Raw genomic sequence first — 24,189 nt, forward strand, 5'->3', positions numbered from 1 at the left:
AAACTGAGCCTGAGAGAAAATGCTTCAGGAGACAGGGAAAACCAGACCACAACTAGAGGAGGGAGAGAGAGAGAGAGAGAGGGAGAGAGAGAGAGAGAGAGAGAGAGAGAGAGAGAGAGAGAGAGAGAGGGAGGGGGAGATTGGTCTCTACGCTGTGGATAAGTGCTCTCCCAACTTTTCTAGCAAGCACCATGAGGGCCGGGGATACAGTCCAGGGGATGAACACTTGTAAAAGGCTCTTGAACCAATCCCTAGCACAAAAAAAAGTAAGTAGATAAACTAAATAACAAATAAATAAATCATAAGAATCGAATGAGCAGAATCAGAGTACACCTTTGGCAGAGAAAGGAAGCAATGGTTTCCTGGGTCACGGGGTGTGATAACTGATGCGGGCAGCAGGAAGACATTTCTGGGACAGGGAATGGGTGGGAAAGCCCTGACCTGGATCCCAGCAGCAGCAGGAACCAGAGGGACAGGAAAACCTGGAGACCCTACCAGGGAGAAGGACCGGAAAGTTTAGTCCTTCTGCCTGCAAGTGCCCAGGTCTATGGAAGCTTGCTCTCGGCTTTCAACATTATGTAGTGGTCTATCCAGCCGGCACACATTCACGGGGCTCCGCAGCAGGGCTCTGAACTTCATAAAAAGGAACAACTCTTCATTGCCCAACCCTTCCAGTGGTCAAGTCTTTGGCACGGGTCAGGACTGATAACAGACCCAGACGTAATGGAACTACACGGTGTTTGCTTCCTTATTCCCACTCTCCCCAACTCTAGGGCATCTGAGCGCCCCACATTCTTAGGAAAGGGCCTGACTGTAATGCATTAATCTTGATAGTCAATACAAAAGTAAAATTTAGAGCCAGAAAGTGGTGGCGCGCGCCTTTAATCCCAGCACTCGGGAAGCAGAGGCAGGCACAGATCTGTGCGTTCCAGGCCAGCCTGGTCTACCAAAGCTAGTTGTAGGACAGCCAGGGCTGTTACGCAGAAAAACCTGTCTCAAGAAAAATAAAAAGTAAAATTTAAAAGCCTTCGGCGTTCATTAAGTAAACCACTCACTCTGTTTCTATCAACATTTCACTATACAGCCATATGCATCCTCTAGATCTTATTTGAGTTTATCTTAAAAACTACTGCCAAGAATTAATTAATGTATGTATTTATTTAAGTGGTGCCGGGGGATGCAAGTCATGACCATGAGCCCCACCACTGGAATTCTACAAGGACTTCCACCAAGAATTTAGTTGGAATTGTTTACTACAATGAAGAGAAGTTCTCCCGTGGGAGGGTAAAAAAAATCACTGCAAAAAACCCAAAAACAAAACAAAAATCCTGAATGACTAAACGGCAAAGACCACTGCCTCTGGGGATTTCCACTCAATTTTCTCTAAAAAAGAAATAACCTGTCTTATCGGTCCTTCATCTATGCATTTCTCAGACTCCTGCCAAGACAAGGAGGCAAGAACGAATCTGCTTGCCCTGAGTCAGACAGGAATCCTCCCCTGTTCTGCCAAATACTTAAAAGATAACCAACATCAGGAGCGGACTCAAATACAGGCTGGCTCTTCCTCTCGGTTACCTGTGCATCTGAGATTTCAAGGTTACTGGGAGATTAAGTTATTTGAACTCCAAACACGGGCCCCCAGTTAATTATCCAAACAGATGCAGACTTCGGACTTAACAACTAGATTGGAGAGATGACGCAACAGTTAAGAGCACATGCTGATTTACTGAGGACCCAGGCTCAGTTCCCAGCTCCCGTATGTGCTCCACAACTACCCCTAGTTCCAGGCAGTGGGCTCTGTGAGTACTAGGCCAGCCTAGGCTTTTATACAGCCTGTGTATACCTTAAAAAAAATTACTAAAATGAGAAAAATTGTGAGAGACTAGTGTGGTGGAACGTGTTTTTAATTCCAGCACTCATTAGTCTGAAGCAAGAGGATTACAGTGAGTTTAAAGACAATCTGGGCTACGTAGCGAGTACCAAGCCAGCCAGGACTACATGGCAAGAGCCTGCCTCAAACAACATTAAAATAAAAAATTTAAGAGCCCAAACACACATAAAAAAGAAAGGAAGGAAGGAAAGAAGAAATGACAACAACAAAACTCTTAAAATTAGGTCCAATCTCACATGATGTTGGTATTATAAAATAATAAAAAAAAATCTGTTTGTTTTGATAGCAGACACATGCCACCATGCCCCTTTATCCAGGTTTCCAGGCACACTAGGCAAGCACTCCACCAACTTAGCTGCATCCCCAGCCACAAATCTGTTTTCTCAAAAACACAAAACAAAACGAAAAACCAGATTTTAACTAATGAAAGATAAGGTTATGAATTTGGAAGAGAGCAAGGAGGGGTCTATGGGAGAGTCTGGAGGGAGGAAAGGAAAGGGGAAAATTATGTGATTATAATCTCAAAAATAAAACAAACATTTTTAGAAAAAGTTTTTTAAAAGCCAGGCATGGGCTGGTGAGAGAGCTCAATTGATAAAAGCACTTGCTGCCCAGCCTGACGACCTGGTTCAACCCGCATGACCCACAAGGTAGGGAGCAAACAGACTCTCGCAAGCTGCCCTCTGACCTTCACATGTGTTATGGCATGCATGTACACATGTGCGCACATAACAAAAAACAAATAAGTAAATGTAATAACAAGAAATGTAAACATAAAAGCCAGGTATGGTGATACATGCCTATAACCCCAGCATTCAAGAGGCTGAGGCAGGACTAGAAGTCGTTTGAGGCAAGCTTTGCTGTCTCCACAATGAAAAAAAAATTGTCTTAAAAAGAGAAAAGACACACATTCACAGTTTTAAAAACTTGCTTTTCTCATTTCTCCACCAAAAAAACAATTTAGCATGCAATCTAAATGAAACAGGCAGATTTTTACTCTGTAGACCAGCCGGAGTACAGGAAGAAAAGGTATCTTTTACAGTTCATTTATCAGGAGTCCGATCCGTCTTTCCCAAATCCGAGCCACTGCTGTCTTTGGCCAATGAGAACAGTACTCACTCTACAGCTGTGGAAATAGCCAGTGCTTTCCAATAGCTGGTTAATGACAGAGCTTTAGATCTATCTAGAAAAAACACTGTGTATCGGTACTTCCTCTCGTCCTGTGAATTAATAATCTCAGCCAAGAGCAGAGGAAAGCAGTGCAGATGGGCAGGATATCCGCTCATTATTTACTTTGTTTTATGTCAGTCCAGAGAGAAATCTAATCCGAATCCAGCCGCAGCACACCTTGGCTGGCAGGTCACAGGTCTACAAGGGAAGGCCCTCCCATCTGCTTTCCTCTCTACCAAGTGGGGAAGCCCGAAGCTCCCGCGTCAAGGGAAGGGAGCGAATGCGGGTCTCCAAGCTCACATGCTCCTCTGTCGATCTTGGTTGAAGAGAACCAGATGAAGGAGATGGCACTCACATTGTGTCCTCAAAGACAACAGTCATAGCCAAGAACCTCAAATTCTATTTACACCAGACCACACGTATCTACTGTTGAGTTGTGGTGACATTTTAATGTTCTTATTCACTTTAACACAAAATGTAATGGCAATAATATAGATAATTCTCTCCTTTTCCTCAATACACTTCAGCAAATCTCAGTAGACTTGATGTGTGTATCAGATAGTATGCTTGGCACTGGCATGATGTGTATTAGCTTTTATTATGATATCAAACCACTTAATCTTTATAAGCCTGTTATTTTGTCTATGAAAAAAATCTTGCTACTGTGTTACTATGGTAAGTTTTAAAGAGTCAGGGAACAAAAGTACCCGAGTACATGTTCCTTCATCGAAATTCTACCTTATATTCTCTTCTACACTAGTCAGAGAAGTCTAAGAACTTGCAAATGATGGTCAGAATACTCAAATAATCATAGTAAGGCTACTGTTACTACTGCTAAGAATAGCTAATATTATTATAATTTACTATGCCCAAAGAATTATTCTAAGGATCATACGTGCAAATTTAGCTCATTAACCAATCATCATAACCACAGAGGAAAGTAATTAGAGTCCCCAGGACAGTGCTATGCAAAAGTATGGGAATGACTGTAGACCCCAAGTAGTGAAGAAAACACCTCTTGGGATTAACAATGCTATTCAGGTAAAATGACACAAGGATGTAGACCCTTACGGTGAAAGAGTGTCAGAGCAAAGGGCACACCCTGCATGAATGCCAGAGGTGAGAGTGTACATGTGATGGCACACCCTGCATGAATGCCAGAGGTGACACCTTGCACATGATGCTCACAGAACTGAAAGCAGCTCAATCCCAGTGACTTAACTCATCTATCAGGCAGCGGATCGTGGAGAGTGGGAAGCGGCATGCTTAGGAAAGGCATACTCAATAAGACTCAATAAGGGCAGTCAGGGTCAGCTGGCTGGTAAGGTTTGGGAGCCCACCTGTCAGCAGCAGCCTGTACTGAGGGATCCTCTGAACTGGCTTCAGCAGGTAGTGCTTCAGGGCCAGGTTGGCACATCGCGGGCTCATCTGAAGGGGGGAAGAAAGCATTGAAAGTAAATCCATTGTTTTTTCAAAAGCAGCCAGCAACTGGGGAGGAGAACTCACGGCAGCTGTGACAGTGGCTGTCACAAAGGAGAGTGACTGCAGCTATCAAATGCTAAACAAATGCTAAAACCTAGTAATCAAAACGGATAGAGTAAAATTGAACTAGTTGTAAAAATGTGTAGAACACCAAGGCTCAGGAGGTGGAGGCAGGTGGATGAGGGTCCAAGGACAGCCAGGCCTGACTGAATAACAAATCTGAGGCAAGTCTGGGTAACAATGTACAATATCATTTTATCCCAATCAAATCAGGTTTGCACCTCCAAACGTTCAGTCAAAACACAAAGCTTTAGCTGACATATAAAACAAAGACAAGGTTTTTTACTTTGATGCTAAAACTGTTTATTTGCTTATCTAACAAAAATTATGTTTCTTTCAATTACTATTTGTGAAATTGTCAGACAAACGGAAGAAAATGTTGGGTGAAAATAAGAAATGTTCCCTTAGTACTCAAATTCATCAAGAGAGAAGGCAGAATAGGGTGGCCAGGGAGGGAGGGAAGGACAAGTTAATGATTAATGGCCATGGAATCTCAATTTTGCAAGACTAAGTATGTTTTAGAGGGACGGTTACTCAATATTGTCCCCATACTTCATACTAAAGAGTTTAGATACTTAAAATGGCTATGATTCTAAGTCTTGGGGTATACATTTCACCACATGCTTAAAAAATAAGATTATATTGTTTATTCATTTGTCTATTTATTACTTGTGTGTATGTGGGCCTGCACATATGTGCACATGTGTGTAGGTGTTGGGTACACACATGCCACAGCATGCATGATGGGATCAGAGGACAACTTTCTAGAGTCAGGTCTCTCATCCCACATGTGGGGTTTCAGGGATTGAACTCAGGTGGGTCAGGCTTGCCAGCAGGTACTTTTACCTTCTGCATGATCTTGTTAGATCTTATTTTGTCTTTGAGACAGGGAACTTTGAGGCCAGAAATGCTGGCCTGGAAGTCAGTAGGCAGCTGAGGATGACCTTGAATGCCTTATCTTCCTGCCTCAGCCTCCTCAGTGAAGCTGCTACCAACTGTTGAGATTTGAAAGCCAGGACTTTGAGGTCAGCCTGGCTACAAACTAATTAACCGGTTAACTAACTCTCACCAAAATACTATTTACCCAATCAAAACACTACAGTGTGCAGTAAGAGATCTTCAGAATCGAGTATTGGACTGTTTGAGTTTTCGCTGGTTTATTTGTCAACTAATTCCTTCTATGATTTAGAAGAGATTATATATTAACACATCTTTATTCAAAAGTTTTTTTTCAACGACTATAAGTAATTAAGGTATAGAAAATATAAGAAAAAAATTTCAAAATTGTATGGTAGCAAATACCTCGAATTCTCTAACAACCGCAGCAAAGCCTGGGTTTTTCTTGCACTGCTCATCCAGCAAAGCTATGTTCTTATCAAATTCTTTGATGTATGTGGAATACATTTTTAAATATGGCCCCTTCTTCACAAAGATATCAGCAATTCTTGGTTGTTCATTCCTATGGATAGAGGACACACAAAAACATAAGAGCAGTCATTAATGTGCCCAAGGCACAGCGACGTCATCAGCTCGTCCTTTTATTCTTTTCTCTTCTTGAAAACATATCCTAAGATGCAGCTCTTCATTGCCCCTGCCACAAACACATCTTGCCCAGACTCTGCCATCTCTGACTGGTCCCCGTTTCCATTTTTATCTTCTCTATTCCATTCCTTAGCACAGCAAGAGCCTAAAAAAATGCACATCCTATTATGTAACTTCCGATAATGACTTCTTTTCTCTATTTCTCTGTGTGTTCACGTTTGTATGTATGCATGCATGTAGATGGGATCACTAAACTACCCAGGCTGGTCTTGAACTCAGGACCCTCCTGCTTCAGCATCTCTCTCGCTGTGATTACAGGTGAGTGCCACTACACCCAGTTCCGAGGACTTCTATTATACTGAGTAAAAACAGATTCCATGCATACAAGAGCCACTGCTCCTTCCTGTCTGCCTGACCCAAGCCATGTTCCCTTCACTTTTCCAGCTCTCCAAAGCTTCTATGTTCTTTGACTACACAAAGTCCACTGAAGCCTGGAAATAGGGAGCTCTTGGAGTTTCCCCATTCCCACGTTCCCGTCTCAGTTCCCATGCTCCATATTTGGGGGGAGGGGCGTAGACAGCTGACATCTGAACACCTTATAAATGGTAGGCAAGCTCTCTACTACTGACTGTATTCCTAGCCCATGTTTCACTTTCTTAGAGAGCCTTTTTAGACCTAACCTTCAGTGAGTACCCCAGCATGTTATCAGTCTCCGCAAATCAGAAGTTGTTTTTTTTTCTGATTTTTCTTGTCTATTTACCTGGTCCTTCTCCCCACTAAAAGGTCTGACCCCTGAAAGCAAGACCTTTGTATATTTTGTATACTATGATATGCTTGTCACATGTAGATTACCAACTAGTAATATTCAGTAGATATTCAAATCTTGGAAAAATGAAATACTTGCTAGGCATGGTAGCTCACGCCTGTAACTCTAGGACTCGGAAGGTGAGACAGTAGGATTGCTATGAGTTCAAGACCAGCCTATACTACAGAGTAGATCCCAAGCCAGGGTAGCTACGAAGAGAGACACTTTAAAAATTGGGTCCAGTAACTTATTTCAAACCATCAGATAACTAGGGAGACAGGCACACTGCTACTGTCACGTGGGGTGGTGGTAGCCAGGACATGGATTCCTTGATCCCAGTGTAAGTACCTTGTTTCTCATAGCTCTGCCCCAACAAAACTGCATGATGAGCAGGCAGTGGCCTTGGGCCATCCTTAGGGAGCAGAACATGATCTATGTATGGCCTGGAGATCAAGGTGAAGAGTCGGTACTGGCTAAGTGTGTCCTGTGTGACAGTGAAGCAGAAGTGTCACTATAGTAAGGGGTACGGGGCCAAGATTTTCCACATCAACAAGGTCTCTGCTCCCAAGTTTCCCGGGCAGAGAGATACGGCATACCAGTTTAATTACCCCAGTGTCACTTGAGGTCCTAACCTAGAGTTGCTTTTTTTTTAAAAAAAATATTTATTTATTTATTATGTATACAATATTCTGCCTCCATATGTGCCTACAGGCCAGAAGAGGGAACCAGATCTCATTACAGATGGTTGTGAGCCAACATGTGGTTGCTGGGAATTGAACTCAGGACCTTTGGAAGAGCAGGCAATGCTCTTAACCACTGAGCCATCTCTCCAGCCCCCCTAACCTAGAGTTTCAAACTTCTGTTTTATAAAGACTGGCCCCTCTCTAGCTGGTCCCAGAATTGAAAATACTACAATTTCTCTAACAGTGTGGCCCTTACATTGGTCTTGCCAAGACAAACGTGTACACTTTGCTCTATATAGAAAGTATTTGGTGCTCTAACTGCCCTAATCCTACGGTTTCTTGTATGGTAAGCAAACCATTAAGCAAAACCCCAGACCTCTTTTTATCTAAATATTTTTATGGATTGACTTACTGATTGATGTTGAGGAGTGAGGCATAGGTGTGAGCCCAGAGGACAGCTGTGGCAATCAGCTGCCTCCTTTCACACGCAGGCTCCAAGGGTCAAACTCAGGTCAGCAAGTCTGGTGGCAAGCACCTTTACCCACTGACTCATCTTGCCAGCCCGCCTTTCACTTTTTATTTTGAAACAGAAACTCATTAAACTGCCCGTGCAACTCAGTGAACATGTTGTCTTGCCTCAGCTTCCCAAGTACGTGGGCTTGCAAGCCTGCTCCATTAGACCCAGTGAAAAGAAATACCTTATTCAAAGACTTGAACTATTTTGTTAGCAATAAATTTAACTTTTTCTATGAGTGAAGAGCTGTCTCTTTCATTAGCTTAGGCTGGTTCTCAGGAATGCTTAATATTTGAACATGGATCATCTACGGGTCCAAAACTTGAAGAAGACTTTAGTACAAGCAAAAAATATTTAAACCTCTTATATTACTAATATAAATATGCCTATCATTAGGCTTTAAAGTCAGCTAGGATAAGATTAATATAACATTCTATAAGAAACAAAAGATAAAATATATACAGAATAATTTTGGTAATAACTTATTTTCGCTATACCTTTAAAAAACTACAGCCTGGAATTTTTCAGGAAGTGAAACCCTATCTCAATAAATGAACAGAAAAACAAAACAAAAAGGAAAAAAAGAAACAGAAAAAACAACAGCTGAGCATGGATCTGAGCAAGCATTGTTGAAGAACTTTTAAAATGATATGTATATAAATCCAGCGTGCTAAATGAGGTGTGGCAATCCGAAATATTCATCATACAGATAACTGCGAAGAAAGTTCAACATACTGCAGCAGTTCTGCATAAGGGACCACTCTCTCTCTCTCTCTCTCTCTCTCTCTCTCTCTCTCTCTCTCTCTCTCTCCTTGGCATGGTTTCTTGGGATTGTCTTACCAGCTCAGCATTCTTTCCTCCAGTTCCTTCAGGAGATCCCGGTTGAGCTCATACAGCTGAGGCAGGTAGTACAAGATCTGGTTCAGGATCCGGTCCTCAATCACAGGCTTCCCAAGTTGCCTGGATGCATGAGCCACAGCATCCCGGAAATCCTGTTATCATCAGGAGGAGGAAGAGCGCTGTACAAACTCGGAAGTAGATCAAAAGCCTTGTCCCTACGATGATCTAAATCACAAAGCTATCTCTTGCAACTCTATAAAGAAGTGTCTAAAAACCGTTTTGCAGCTCTGGGAATTAAAGCCACTGTAATGCTATCATATAAATACGATCCCTCTACTTTGTCACATGGGGCGGTACTATTCCCTCATGAGGCATAAACTAGCAAAACTGAAGGGCTAGGCATTAGAAACCTCTGAGTTGTTGTCAGGGAAATCGAAGAGACTCCTGAAACAAGACAGGCTGCTTCTATTACTCTAGGCTGCCTCCCGGAACTCGAAGCTAAGACCCTACTGCTGAAGACACCACACATTTTGGACACAGACCTTGGAGGAAACAAGCTGGAATTGACCTGGAAGCCTCCTCCCTGAAGACTAGCTCTCATACTATCTAAAAGTGCTAGGCAAACTGCCATGGGAGAAAAACAACCAATAGTCTCATCCAGATGTAAAGCCCACAAACTCCAACAATGCCAGGCTAGGCAAGACATCCCCAGTGGCCCAACAGTGGCACCTTTATCTAGGCGGTAACCAACACAGTCTAGTTGGATTTAAGACCTGTTCAATGTGAGGAAATTCACACTTAGTAGTGTGTAAACAGAGCCAACGATCTGTGGCTGGAGAGGCCAGAGACCCTAGAGAAGAACCTACTTTTGCCATTTTTCTAAATTGTGATATCTATGTTTGGTTGTTAACATCTGGAATTAACTAAAATCCAGAAACGGAGAGTACACTAGTAAGCAACTTTTGCTTGATTTGAAGGATGAAGATCCACTTCTAACCTGCATCTTGAGGAGGAAAGGTACACCTCTAATCTGGGCCACACCTTCTGGGAGCCAATAAAGACATGGAAAAGGTTTTTGTTTTGCTTTTTGCCTGCTTGCCCTCCCCTTGCTACCAAGTCCATTCCTTCACTGGCATCACAGCCTACTTCTTCGGGGTTCCAGCCTCTACTGAAGACCAGCTGAGACATCCAGCCTCATGGACTGAGCAACTTCTGGATTGTTGGACTTTCTGTTCATAGCCAGTCACTGATGGATTAGCTAGATTGCAGCCTATAAATTGTTCTAAATAAATATAAAGTTTTTAGAAATGTTTGCCTTTATATATATACAGATAAGATAGCTATAGATAGATATAGAAAGAAAACTTCATTGTATAAGTTATTACTCTAGGGAACACTGACTAATACATAAACCAATATAATTTTTAACTGTACTCTAAATATTGATCTTTATACCCACTGGTATGAATAGAACTTACCCTTCACCAAAGAAGTTCTGTTTTGTAATACATAGGGACTATTACAGAGATCTGTAATAAGTAATTTTAAAATATTGAAAATTGAAAATAATTTTCAAAATGTAGCAAATAAGTGATTTGGGGGTGTCTAGCCCCAAATGGTTCCTCTACAGCACAACCCTTATACATTGGGGAAGAGTGGGGACAAAAGACTGCAAGTGCCAGAAGCCCGAGAGACCTGTTTCCAGGTAGTATCTGCAGACATTCCCTTCATGAAATCACAAAATGCTGCCTCCACAAGAACTATACAATGATACAAGCTGATAGGCCAGCGTGGAAGGGGAAGTCTCCCGAGGCCCCACACCTAGATGAAGAACTACAACCAACCGATGGCAACTGAGAGGGGGTGAATCCGTTTTCTAGGCTAGGAATAACTAGGATTTAATTTGGATTGAATATGATATTCAATCCAAAGTGGTCACTCCTCAATACATGTATATATATGAGCAATACTAAGTAGACTCAGTGAGGGTGTGTGTTTGTGTGTGTGAATGTGTGATTAAAAAGAGGCCATGAATTTGGGAGTATGGACAAAGGAGGAGTTGAAGGGAGACGGCAGTAGCTGAAGGGAAGAGCAAAACTTACATAGAGACAATACTTAAGTATGAAATTCTCAAAAAATACTTTATTAATTTTTTTAAGTTCCCAGGAGTTCTTAACTAATTATGTTCCGAATTGTCCCTCATCCCTGTCAGTAGCAGTTTCCCAGCCTGGAGCCTCAAGCTGAGATCTGTAAAGGAAGGAAGGCACAATCTAATCAGGATTCTACGTCTAAGCCTTCCCTTATGGCTTATTGTGTTTCCTTGGGCTAGCCTTGGCTTCTTCATTTGCTAAACAGGTGCGGGTTGTGACATAATTAATATTAGTAGAGTAGCAGTAATAAAGTCTAATTGGATGATGCACAGACACTTTGTGCGATTCATTTGGTGCGAGCCAACACAATGCTCTCACTCTGGGTCTCGGTGCTCCTCCCCCTCAAGGCAGGCTCGCAGTGAGCTCACCATTTACACACTAGCATGGCACGTTCTTCATCTTCTGTTCTAAGCCTGCCAGTGCTCTGTTTTAATATAGGGCACCACCACACCCTATCACAGCAGAGGAGGAGGAAAGGGTGGGGGAGGAGATAAGCTTTGGCTGAGACCTCATTGTCCTCTGAGGGTGGGCCTAGAGAGCCAAGCTAAACAATAGCGGAATCTCCCAGCTGTGCAGGAGTCCAAAACAAAGGTTCCTCCTCCCAACAGCCTGGTTCCAAATCCTAAAGCAGAACCTGAAGAGGCTCACTAGGCTTTCTCTTTGCCTGCAACAAATGGTTTCTCCTTCGTGGATTTACTAAGGCAAATCAAGTTGGAAGGGACAGTATTTCCTCTGTTGACTCCTTCAACACTAGTCCCTAAAATACAAGTTGATCAAGAGTATTTCTTCTCAGTGTGGGCGGGGGAACAAAAACAAGCCTCAAACTCAAAAATCCTCACACATGCCCTAAAAGAACAGAAAGGTTTCCTACCCAAAGTACAGCTAAGTTTCTTTGCAGAGCTGGAAATTCAGTCTTCTGAGTGCAGGCACAGTTCTACGGACAAGCTACACTCCCAGCTCTCTTCAATGCTTTGTTTGTTTTGAGACAGTCTTCCTGAGACCAGGCTGGCCTCAGGAATTCACAATCCTCCTGCCTCAGCCTCTGGATGATTGGGATTACAGACATGCCAAGAAAGGCCTCAAAGTTGCTATGTAGCCAAGGATTGCTCTCAACTTCTGATCCCCGTGCCTCTGCCTCCGAGTGTGGGAATAACAGGCCTGCACCACCATTCTGAACCCAGGCTTCCCGAATGCTAGGCAAGAACTCTACTAGAGAGCTGCATGCAGAGCCACTTCACTCTCTTAATAAAATCTAAAAACCTTTTTTTTTTTTTTTTGGAGGCAGAAACTGGGATTGTTTTTATTGTCCCAGTAGCTACTTTAATCTAAAGGAACTCCCTATCTACACTAGCAACTAAAGAACCAACTTGTATAACTAACTAGTAGACTATAAAACAAGAATTTAGCTTGCCAACACTACTAGAAAATCACACAAGCATTCCAGAAACCAGCTGATAGCAGCCAGATTCCATCCCTGAGAGCTCGCCTCCAACAGCCCTGGCATTTGCTAGGAGAAATGCAGCTACTTAAGACTTCTGGAAGCCATTAGCTTGTCTACTATCAAGGAACGCTATTGAACACACTCATGAATCACACCCCCGGCTGTAAACATGTTGAAAGCTCAGCAGGTAAACATGTTCTTCTACCACTTTAGCGATTAAAATCATTCTGAAGCGGTTCCTGCTCAGCGAAGCAATAAGCGTGCTCCTTTCTTCTTCCAAAATTAAGTGATGACTATTTTGGTCCCTTGGCAGCAGAATAACTTTTGTTTTCCAACTGGAAGGTATTTCCTCACCATGACATAGACAGTGGATGATAGCTGTTAAGTAACTTAGGAACCAGTGTGACACAGCTCCTGCCAGACTCTGCATTCCATGTCTTCCACCTCTGCCAAAAGGGAAACTTGTTTATTTAAGACACATTTAACAAGGACCAGCCAAATCCAAGTGGGCTGACCAATGACGTGAGGTCCTGAACACACACCTGACAAGGCTTGTTTTTTGTTTTTTGTTTTTTTTGTTTTTTTTTCTAAGAGTATTGGATGCTTAGGACAGCTTCAGATGAATGAAGACCAATGATATCACTTTGGAAATTATGGCAGTAGCTCTAAATAAAATAGAAAGTTTATTTTGTACTTAGGTATGGTGGTATATGCACCTGTGTAAACCCAGCACTTAGGGGTGGGGAGTGGCCAAGGCAGGAGGATTGCTGTGTGCTTGAGGCTCCATAGAGCTCCATAGCAAGACTGTCTCAAAAACAAACACTCAACAACGATTATAAGAACGTCAAGGGTTTGAATCTCTAAGACCCACTGTTATATGGTCTAAGCAGGTGACTGACGGTTTCCTTAGACAAGGGAGCTTTACTAAGAACCTCCCACCGCTTCCAGTGTCTGGCCCTGTTCCTTCCGCCATCTCCCAAGCAGTAGCAGATCGCCCCTCCACTACTTGTCCTTCACTTCTTGGGGATCTTCTACCCACTGACTCTCACTTTGCTCCTTGGCTATGAATTTTGCATTTGGAGTAAATTCCAATCTCTTGATCACTACAAAAGTCCCTTCAACAGCACTGGGACTGAACACAGTCTGTTTTACTGAATGTTAAAACACACCGTGTAGGTAGAACTTAAGTAAGAAACTTGTTGGGAGAAGGGTAAAGGGAGAGAAGAGGGAAAGAGAAATACAGAGAGGAAGAGGAGGAGGAAGAGAACCAGCCTGCCTCTGCAGAAGAGCTAAGGGAAGAGGGCGGGAGTGGGTGGAGCTTGACCTTTTGCACCTGAGTACAAACGCAGTGACCTAGCGCTATAGGACCCTGGGACGGCCAGGGTAATGCCTGATTTATCTTTTTTTTTTTTTTAAATATTTATTTATTTATTATGTATACAATTTTATGTCTGTGTGTATGTCTGCAGGCCAGAAGAGGGCACCAGACCCCATTACAGATGGTTGTGAGCCACCATGTGGTTGCTGGGAATTGAACTCAGGACCTTTGGAAGAGCAGGCAATGCTCTTAACCTCTGAGCCATCTCTCCAGCCCCATGCCTGATTTATCTTGTCAGGTGAAAGAGGCCAGCATAATGCCTAAATCCTAACACCCTGTCTCAAAAAGACCAAACAAAATTTGTTTTAAATATCCCTTAATAATTATTTTCACCGGGGGCTATCACAGGTTCTCTTGGTTTTGAACATAGAAGAGTGTCCCTGGCTGCACGCATAGCTCAGTGTAGAACGTGTGCTCAGCGTACACAAAACCTTAGGTTAAATCTCCAACAGCCAGCTCCAAAAAAGGCATCCCTACCTCCAGGCAAAGACAAAGAATGCTAGGGCTTAGCAGCCAAGGAAACAGCCTCCCCGCAGCAGGGCAGCAACTATATTCCTGTCACTTCTTTGGCCCCAGAGCCAGATGCAACCAGTTCCACGGGAACTACAGACAATCTTAGACTTCTCAGCTACTCAGGAACCTCAGCCACTGCCAAAGTGGAACCACTGGAGGGAGGTCACAATTTTTTTTTCTTTTTTAAATAAAAAAGATGATTACAACACGTGCCCAATTAATTATCTTCCTAAATCCCAACAGCCAGGATAGTTTGGGAAAGTGTGGCGATTTTTAGGGGTCGCAGAACTATTTTGGGCAGAAGCCTCTAAATTCGCCAAAGCTCCTCTAACCACACCAAGACAGAAGCGAGTGAGCGGGCAAGCCCTTCGTCAATGAGAGCAGAGCTGGTTTCTGCAGGCCAGGTTCCGGTTCACAAGCCTCCCCGCGGAGCTCAGGGAAGAGCCCTAGCTTAGACAGGGTGAGCCCTGGGTTTGAAACCCAGCACTGCAGAGGGGTAGGTGAGCAGACAGAGATGGCAGAATTAAACAAGGGAGGCAGGAGACGGTGTAAAGTATTAGGCCAACCGCAGACATGACTGACATCAACTACACACAACACTGATTCTAATAAAAACCTACCAGAGTCAAATCACCTCGTATGACATTCAGAACCAGAAAAACCCCAACTCTTTACAGGACGAACATGCCCACTCTGCCAACTCAGATCACTCGGGGAAGACCTCAGTGGAAAACAATGCAAATAAGACCTGGTCAGAACATCTGAGGCACTGAAGCACAGAGCAGATGGCCTTGTCTCTGGTCTACAGAGTCTCCAGGACCAGAGTGGGGTGTGTGACTTAATCGCCAGCTGCCCCAAGCAGCAAGCTTGACCTTGAGGCAAGCGCGTGGGCACAGGGACAGACAAGGAGCTCACAGTAAATAAAAATCACTTGAAGGAAAGCAAAGCAGCTGTAGGGGGTCAAAAGGCTTATGATAAATATGCAAAATTAAAAGAGAGACCGTGAAGTAAAAGGAAAGGGGAAGTCCCCATCTCAACAATGTGACTTTGGTTTTGTCTTGTTTGCTGAGGCAAAGTCTTGTTATACAACCCAGAAGGGCCTTAAACTCAATATCTACATGCCTCAGCCTCCCCAGTCCTGGGACTATGGGGGTGTACCGTTGTGCTTTGCTGACTTTGTTGTTAAAATGATAATATTTTCCCATGTGAAATGACCCTTCCTTTCCTGCATGCAAAAGTCAGGTTGTGCATATTCATCAATGCATTCAACACAAAACACAACTGAAGCCAACTGTTTATGGCATGTTTCTGACTCTCTTTAATAACCTTAATATGCAATGTTCATAAGAAATATAAGTAACAAGATCCAGCTTCACTTTCATCTTTATACGACGAAATGTTAGAGTTTTCTGGTTTCCTAGGCAGCTAAAAAAAAAAATTCTGTAAGCAATAAATATGCCCAAGGATATACTACGTCCTACAGATACACTATAAATGGCAATGGTTAGGATTGCAAGCAAACATTTAAAATTTTAAACCAAGAACTCACAGAGACTATACTTCAAAGCCTAGCTTTGACATTTAGTAGCCTGCTACTTCCTTCATTTAAAATAAACAAAAGAAAAAAAACTATCTTTAGGGATGTTATGAGGCCAAAAATAAATAATTTGTGTAACATAGCCATACAATATACTAAAAGGTGCATAAAGAACACTTATCAAAAGGCCATTTACTTAAAAAGATGTGGTAATTTAAATAATCACATAAACATCACGTAATACCCACAAGTCTTTGGAAGCTGAGCAGCAAAGACCTGAAATTGAGACACAGAGAGAAGGAGATGCCAAACCGAGGTGGGAAAGACAGAAGCAAGACAAATATGCTCTGAATAACGGACTTCATCTATGAGTCTTAATATGAATAGAACTGCTCAAAAATGAAGGCAGGAGCTAAGTTAACAGCAGCTAAACAGAGGACAAGGCAACTGATAATTTAAAAGTCCGCATGAACCACAAGACTATATACTCGGGTCAGAATGACTGTTTTAGGATGGGAAAAAAACACGAGAACTGGGGAAAACTATTCCTTTTATGATGCACTTAGGAAAACAGATGAAGCTGGTTGGTGGTGGTACACAATTTTAATCCCAGAGCTCAGGAGGCAGAGGCAGGTGGATCCCTGTGAGTTTGAGGTCAGTCTGGTCTATAGAGCTAGTTCCGGGATAGCTAGTGCTGTTATACAGAGAAACCCTGTCTTGAAATAAATAAATAAATAAATAAATACCCCACATTCTATTTGGTATCAGATATCAGTATGTCCAGGGGCCTTGGGTCTAGATTCCTGGCTTTATTGAGAGCCTATGTGCTGATTAGTTTTGCTGTCAGGGTGACACAAATCTAGAGTCACCTGGGACAAAGAAACCTTAATTAAGGAACTTCCTGATCAGTTGACCTATGGCCATGGCCATGAGAAACTGTCTTGACTGAAGAGGGCAAGAGGGGTAGTGGGGAAGGAGAGGGAAGGGCAGATACGGGCTGCAGGTTTTCAAGAAGGTTGTATGTGGCAGACACAGACTGTAGGTTTTCAAGAGGGTTGTATGTGGCAGACACAGGCTGCAGGTTTTCAAGGAGGGCTGTATGTCTTTAGCTAGAAGAACTACTGGACTTGAGCACTTAGTGGCACATATGTGAGGGATGTTCGTAGTTGTTCTTTTTTCACTCTTTGTGGGCCCACCACCCAGCTCCCAATAAATCACATGGAGTCTTATTCTTTCTTATGAATGCCGAGCCTTAGATTGGCTTATTTATTGCCAGGTTTGCTAACTTAAATTATCCCATCTACCTTCCGCCTCTGGGCTTTTACCTTTCTTTATTCTACGTGTCTTTCTTTCCTTCTTTCTCCATGGCTGCCTGTGTCCGGGTAGCCCCTGTTCTCCTCTCCTCCTTTTTCTTGCTCCTCCCTTCTTTTCTTTTTGTCTATTTATTCTCTCTGCCTGGCAGCCCCCCCCCCCCATTCATCTCCTGCCTACCTACTGGCCATTCAGCTCTTTATTAGACCAATCAGGTGTTTTAGACAGGCAAAGTAACACAGCTTCCCAGAGTTAAACAGGGTACAACTTAAAGAATGTAACACATCGTCATATCATTTAAACAAATGTAACACATCTTAAACTAATATTCCACAACAGAAATTTGGGATGTTGGGTATATCTTGCCAAAAAATAACAAAAACAGAGTAACATTAAAAGCACCTTGACTTGCAGAAGACAGACAATCTTGTAAAAACTTGAAGGACAGAAGTGTGCAAGAGGAAAGACGAGCGTGAGGTCAGACACAAACAGCTCTTTCCTAACAGGTCTGCTCAAGGTGACTGCGGTTAAAAAAAAAGCTAGCAATGCTGTCTCAAGTGTCTCTGTTTCTGGGAACTATTTAGATTAGAGAAGACATGCCCCCCAAAAGATACACATCATTACGGATGCTGGGGGTATGGTTTGGGGGAGGGAAAAGGAGAGAGAGAAGAGGAGGAAGTGAGGCAGAAATGGGGCAAGAAGAGGAAAATGAGGAGGAGGAGGAGGAACAGTAGCAGCAGCTGTCATGGCTCATTGGTTATGAAGAAATGGAAGGTGCTGAAGATTATTATTCAGAAATCATCTGGGTACATCTAGATGCAAATGAGATACAACTTGTAAAATGTCTATTATATATAATTTATAAACATATAAGTATATAAAATCTTATTATAAATTTAAAATGTAACCAAGCACTAGAGAGCACAAGGGTATAATTTACTTGTTAGCTGTGATAAGAACTGTTAAGTAGGAAAAGTACAGGACTGGGGATAATCTTAGATTCGAGAAAAATATGAGCAGATACTTACAATATGCAAAAGTTTTAACACATCCACAAACCTGTTAAAAAAAAAATAAAGAACCAATAAGAATTTTTTAATAAGTCAATTGGGAAGAATGGCTTCTAAACTGCTAACTTGATACCTACACTTTCTCAGAGCTCATGATCTCCTTGGCAATATGATGAACTTTGCTTTTCATCCCAGTATCTTCATCCTGAAGATAGAGTGCATTGAGAAAGTATGAATTCACAAAATACGGGATCAGCTATGAGCTGGTTAGACATATATTTTAGCCCTGATCCTATGTTATCTATAAGCACACAATTCACACTATGCAATACTTCAAAGGCAAACATGGGGAGTTAAATAAGATAATAAAACCATAATACAGAAGTAGCTGAGAGAAATCAGGAATTGGATTAGGGGACACATGCCTTTCATTTTAGCCCTTAGAGATAGATAGATAGACAGACAGACAGACAGACAGACAGATAGATAGATAGATAGATAGATAGATAGATAGATCTCTACAAGATTGAATCCAGCCGGGTCTACACAATGAGTTCCAGGCCATCCAGGACTACATATTGAGACCACTAATCAATCAATCAATCAATCAATCAATCAATGGTATCAAAGTTTCAACATGGAAATGCTATATTCTGCAAAGGAAACACCTATGAGTGAGTATCACGAGAAGCCCAGTGAGGTCATGTATATAAGTAATCCCAACACTCAGGAGACTTGAGGAAGGAAGATGGTAGGTTCTAGGCCTATTTTTGACAATACAAGACTGGATTAAATAAATAAATAAATGTACTTTAGATAATGCATGATGAAGTGTTATGATGAACTAGTTAGTAATGGGTTGTGTAAGTCAAATCACATTCTGAAAGTGAAGTTAATCGGGGCTCTTCATGACAGTATATATCTGACATCATCCCAAAAACACCTTTTAGTTATTCCTTGGCGGGAACATGAAATACCCCAGCAAGGACACAAACTGTACAAGTCTGGGAAAAGATGAAGATTACTTGAAAAGTGCTTTGGACATTTAGACGAGTTTGTTGTTGCTTACAGGGGTCAGACAGAAAGATTTCCCTGTCTATTCTCTGGAAGATCTGAAAACACAATTCCTCAGTGAAGAGGAATGAACAGTAAATAAGGAACAAGCAATTAAAACATTTACTTAAGGTGGAATGACAGCTGGAACCAGGCTGGGGATATAGCTTAGCAGCACAAGCTTATTCCACATACACAAGGCCTTAGCCCCTAGCAGAGCACATATGTATGCACACATGAACACACACACACATACACACAGATTAAAATTAAAGAGCAATTTCCGCTACCATGAAGATGGGAAAGCTCCGATACTTCTGTAGAAGGGCATCAGGCCCCATTTTGTAAAGATTTTTCCCCATTCCTGTTGCTATGCTGTTTGCACTCTTTCCAGCATTGGCAGCACCAAGACAGTTACTTTGTTCTGCCTCAAGAGCTGCTGGGCAAGGAACCGCATAAAAAGTCACCATGGCAATCCAGTAGTCATTCATTAACAGAGCGCCACTTGGGGCGGGGTGGGGTGCTGTATTAAAGCCATGGCTCTCAAGAGCAGCCTTCTCTACACTGAAGTGGTGCGCCATCCCAGAAGATCCACTTAGCACTGTGATAGTTCAAAGTATTACCTTCATTCTTCATTTTATTTTGTTTTTCAATTTGTTTTGTTTCATTTTGAGACAGGGTTTTGCTGTAGCCCAGGCTGGCCTCAACTCACAGCCCTTGTATCTCAACCTCCTGAGGTCAGGGATTGGAGGCACAATCACACCTCAGTATGTTTAGATTTATATGTTTATGTTCCTATCTCAGCCTCCTGAGCTTGGGAATTATAGGCACAACCACACTTCAATGTGTCTAGGTTTTGTTCTCAATATTCTTCAGTATGTTTAGATTCTGAATTTTGTGTGTGTGTTACAGTGCTAAGGGCTGATATGAGAGGCGCAGCACATGCTAGGTAAGAGCTCTACCAGGGAGCTCACATACTTAGCCCGCTGGAATCTGGGCATGTGTGTACTTACCTACTTACTTTAATGTGTGAGTATATGTGCACCGAGCACAGGTAAGAGACACTGGAGGTCAGAAAATGGCCTGGATCCCCTGGAAATGTCGGGACACTGTTGTGAGCTGCCATGTGCATGCTCTACAAGAGCAGCTAGCACTCTCGACCACTGAGCCAGCCACCTCTCCAGTCCATAGGAAAAAATACTTTAAGTTATAGTCATGTCTGTGTTCATGTAAATTAGAAATACAGGGGAGATCTCTATTTTTATACTCATTTAAAGTTGCTTTTAAGACCAATAGATCATAAATAGTAGTTGTAGTCATAAGGACCAATTAATTCAAATACAGAAAATATATACTCTAGAGCAGAAGACCAACCGACTGTAGAGATGTAAAGTTGATTATCAGAGGGGTTGGGGGTGGGGATTATGCTCAATAGAAGAGTGCTTGCCTAGCATGCTCAAGGTCCTGGGTTTGACCCTCAGCAATACACCTAAAAATGGAGTGAACTGAAAAGAAAATCCAGATTTCAAAATTATTAACCTAAAAAGTACTGTATCATTGTATCACAGGAGAGGGAGACGGCTCCATAGTCAAGTGCTAGCTATGAATATGCGCAAGCTTGAAGAAGAGGAGGAGGAGGAAGAATAACAGGAAGAGGAGGAGGAGGAGGAGGAGGAGGAGGAGGAGGAGGAGGAGGAGGAAGAATAACAGGAAGAAGAGGAGGAGCAGTAGAAGTGACACAGTGCACATGGAGACAGGAGTATTCCTGAGTTTACTGTCGGAACTGTCAGACTATGATACTGAGCTAAAGCAGGCTCAGTGAAAGACCATTCCCCCAAATAGGTGAACAGCAATTAAGGAAGGCATCCAAGATCTCGGGTCTCCACAGACAAATATACAAACGTACACATGGAAACACACACTCAAAAATGTATTAAAAAGTGCATCACTTTCGACTTCTGGTAGTAACCTTGACACACCTTCCCAATATACACTGCTAAATACACACCCAATATAATTAATTACTTCCCTATCAAGACCTGACAAACCCAACATCCTGCAAAATTTACATCGAAGCTTCTTTTTGTCAAACAACTTGTGAAAAGTTACACTACCGGATTTGCTGTATGGCAGAGACTGGACTAAACTGGTCCTCTTGCCTTCATGTCCTGAGTGTTGGGATTACAGGCGGTGTGAAGTCAGTCACTAACACAGGTTTGCCTGTATTTGTCCCTTCCGTGTTTTCTTTTATCACAGAGAAGTTGGCATGCAATACCAAGAAACCTTTCTACTGATATAGATTGTTCTGCCAAAATATTAGGAGAAGGCTACAACCCAACTATTTATGAAAAGAATCTTTTAATGGCAAATATAATGGCTAATTCTGCCTGTCAAAACACTTGAGAAGAAGGCACCTCAATGGAGACATTGCCTCCAAGTCTGTGATAATACCTGTGGAGCATTGCTTAGACTGCTAATGTGTGGAATTGCTCAGCCCACTGTGAGTGGTACTTTCCATGGACAGGTGATCCTGGGCACTAGAAGAAGGACAGACAAATGTGAACCTGTGGCATTCCCTCATGGTCTCCGCTTCAGTCCCTGACTCCCACCTGGAGTATCAGAGCTTTGGTTTCCCTCAATGATGGGCTATATTCTTTTCCCACATTTCTTTTGGTTATGTTATTTATCACAGTGACAGGAACCAAACCAGGACAACTGACTACTAACTCAGGGTACAGCCAGGGGTTGGTGGCAGATGCCTTTAATCCTAGCACTTGGGAGGCAGAGGCCAGCCTCTGTGAGGTCAAGGCCAGCCTGGTCTAGGGAACAAGTTCCAGAACAGCTCCAAAGCTACACAGAGAAATCTTGTCTTATAAAAAAAAAAAAAAAAAACCCAGAATACATAAAAACATAGTCGAATTTGCCTAGCATGTTTTACTTTTCCTTTTCTCCACTCTCAAACTCTATTGCTATGGGGTTTGACTTCTGCCCTCATTAGCACCCACTTTCCTAAAGTAGGTTCTTGAATAATTAAGACTAATGGGTTGCATAAGTTTTGTTCTACTCCAACCACTCACCTTCTAGGACAGAGACGTGGCTAACACTCCTCAGGAGGTACAATCTGACCTTGCAAACCACACCTCAGCCCTGCACTAATGTTTTTGCAGACATGCACCCTTGGATAACCGATATTCTGAACACCTACCGAATCAATGCTTTTCTAATCACATTATACATTGCTCCTTAATATCTGTAACTATAAGATCAATGCTAATGAAGGACTGTATATATTTTTAAAATTAGAAATTCATTCAAGGCCTAGGAATATAGTTCAGTGAAGCACAGAAAGTTTGAGACCCTTCATTTGATTCCTAGCACTGCTCCCAATCCTGCCCAGACCCTAACCCACATATAAAAACCCAAAAATCAAGAAGGTGTGGACTAGAGGGATGGCTCAGCAGTAAAAAGCACCTGCTGGCCAGGTATAGTGGCACACACCTTTATCCCAGAAGGTAGGAGACAGAGCCAGGCAGATTTCTGTGAGTTTGCAGTCAGCCTAATCTACATAAAGAGTTCCAGGCCAAGAGGGGCTACACAGAAAGACCCGGTCTGAAACAAACAAACAAACACTTGCTGTTCTTGGACAGAATCAGGATTTATTCTCAGCACCCACATGGCAGTACACAAGCATATGTAAGGCCATTTCCAGGAGATCCAGTGTCCTCACTGGTTTCGTGGGCAGCGGGCAAAGCAGTCATCCACATAAAATAACTACTTTGGCACTTGCCTTTTCTCCCCTTTCCTCCTCTTAGTACTGTCCTAGCGCTGGGGCTCTACTCTATGCTCGAGCCTTGCTCTACTGAGCCTAAATCAGTCAGAACTGTGTAGTGTGGGACCCTCCATAATAATGAAGATACACCATCCATAGGCAGACAGCATGTGTCATGTGTGAATGACAAGAGTCCAGACTAGAGAACTTGTTTATACATCATAACTCTAGAAAAGGACTAGTATCCAGAATACACACACACACACACACACACACACACACACACACACACACACCTCTGATGACTATAGGGCTCATCAGTTAAAGAGAACTTGGGCAGAAGACCCAAGTTCAGTTCCCAGCACCTACAGAGTGACTCACGACCATCCATAACTACATTTCCAAGTGATCTAACGACCTCTTCAGGTACCAGGCATGTATGTGGTATACAGAAATACACATGCAACAAAAATAAAGATTTTAAAAAACCTCTGCAAACTCAAACAACTCAGAAACGAGAACAGATGTGAGCAGACACTTCACCAGCAGATAGAAGATTAGCCAGCAAGTATACGAAAATGCCCTGTCATAGCCATGTTAGAACTACAATGAGGTAGGACCTCACACCCACAGAAGAGCTATAATTAAATGCATCAATCAAGGTAGGCACAGTGGCACAAACTTGCAAGGTAGGAGGATCAGGAAATGGAGGCCGGCCAGGCTATATAACCAGATCCTATCCCAAAACAAACAAACAAAATACAAAGAATCAAGTGCCATCAGAACTCAGGAAGCTGAGGCAGAACGATCTTCAACTGTAAGCCATCCTGGACTATAGAGCGAGTCACTGTCTTGAAATATAAAGCCAAGGAGGCGTTGGCAAGATGTGGAGCTGCTGGTTCTTGTGTACACTGCAGGTGGGGACGGTAGCCCTTATATGTTCTGATTCGGGTTTCTATAGTTGCCTAATGCCAGAGACAATCTACATTTCTTTTAAATGTTTTAAGCTACATTTACTCTCTCTCTCTCTCTCTCTCTCT

General features: G+C 42.5%; 1 protein-coding gene across 1 annotated transcript in view; it reads right to left on the minus strand.

The window, feature by feature from the left end:
• The window catches only part of Fgd6 (FYVE, RhoGEF and PH domain containing 6), a 112,913-nt gene that overhangs the window by 41,709 nt on the left and 47,015 nt on the right, over positions 1 to 24,189 (minus strand). Inside the window, exons 4-8 of the mRNA XM_050145625.1 lie at positions 18,465 to 18,532; positions 18,346 to 18,376; positions 8,988 to 9,139; positions 5,906 to 6,062; positions 4,402 to 4,489 (exon numbers count right to left, since the gene is read on the minus strand). Coding sequence (XP_050001582.1) covers positions 4,402 to 4,489; positions 5,906 to 6,062; positions 8,988 to 9,139; positions 18,346 to 18,376; positions 18,465 to 18,532 — 496 coding nt within the window. The remainder of the gene's footprint in view (positions 1 to 4,401; positions 4,490 to 5,905; positions 6,063 to 8,987; positions 9,140 to 18,345; positions 18,377 to 18,464; positions 18,533 to 24,189) is intronic.

This window comes from Alexandromys fortis, unplaced genomic scaffold (genome assembly GCF_014885135.2).
Source record: "Alexandromys fortis isolate MF-2015 unplaced genomic scaffold, M_Fortis_MF-2015_v1.1 scaffold_50, whole genome shotgun sequence".
Classification (NCBI taxonomy): domain Eukaryota; kingdom Metazoa; phylum Chordata; class Mammalia; order Rodentia; family Cricetidae; genus Alexandromys; species Alexandromys fortis.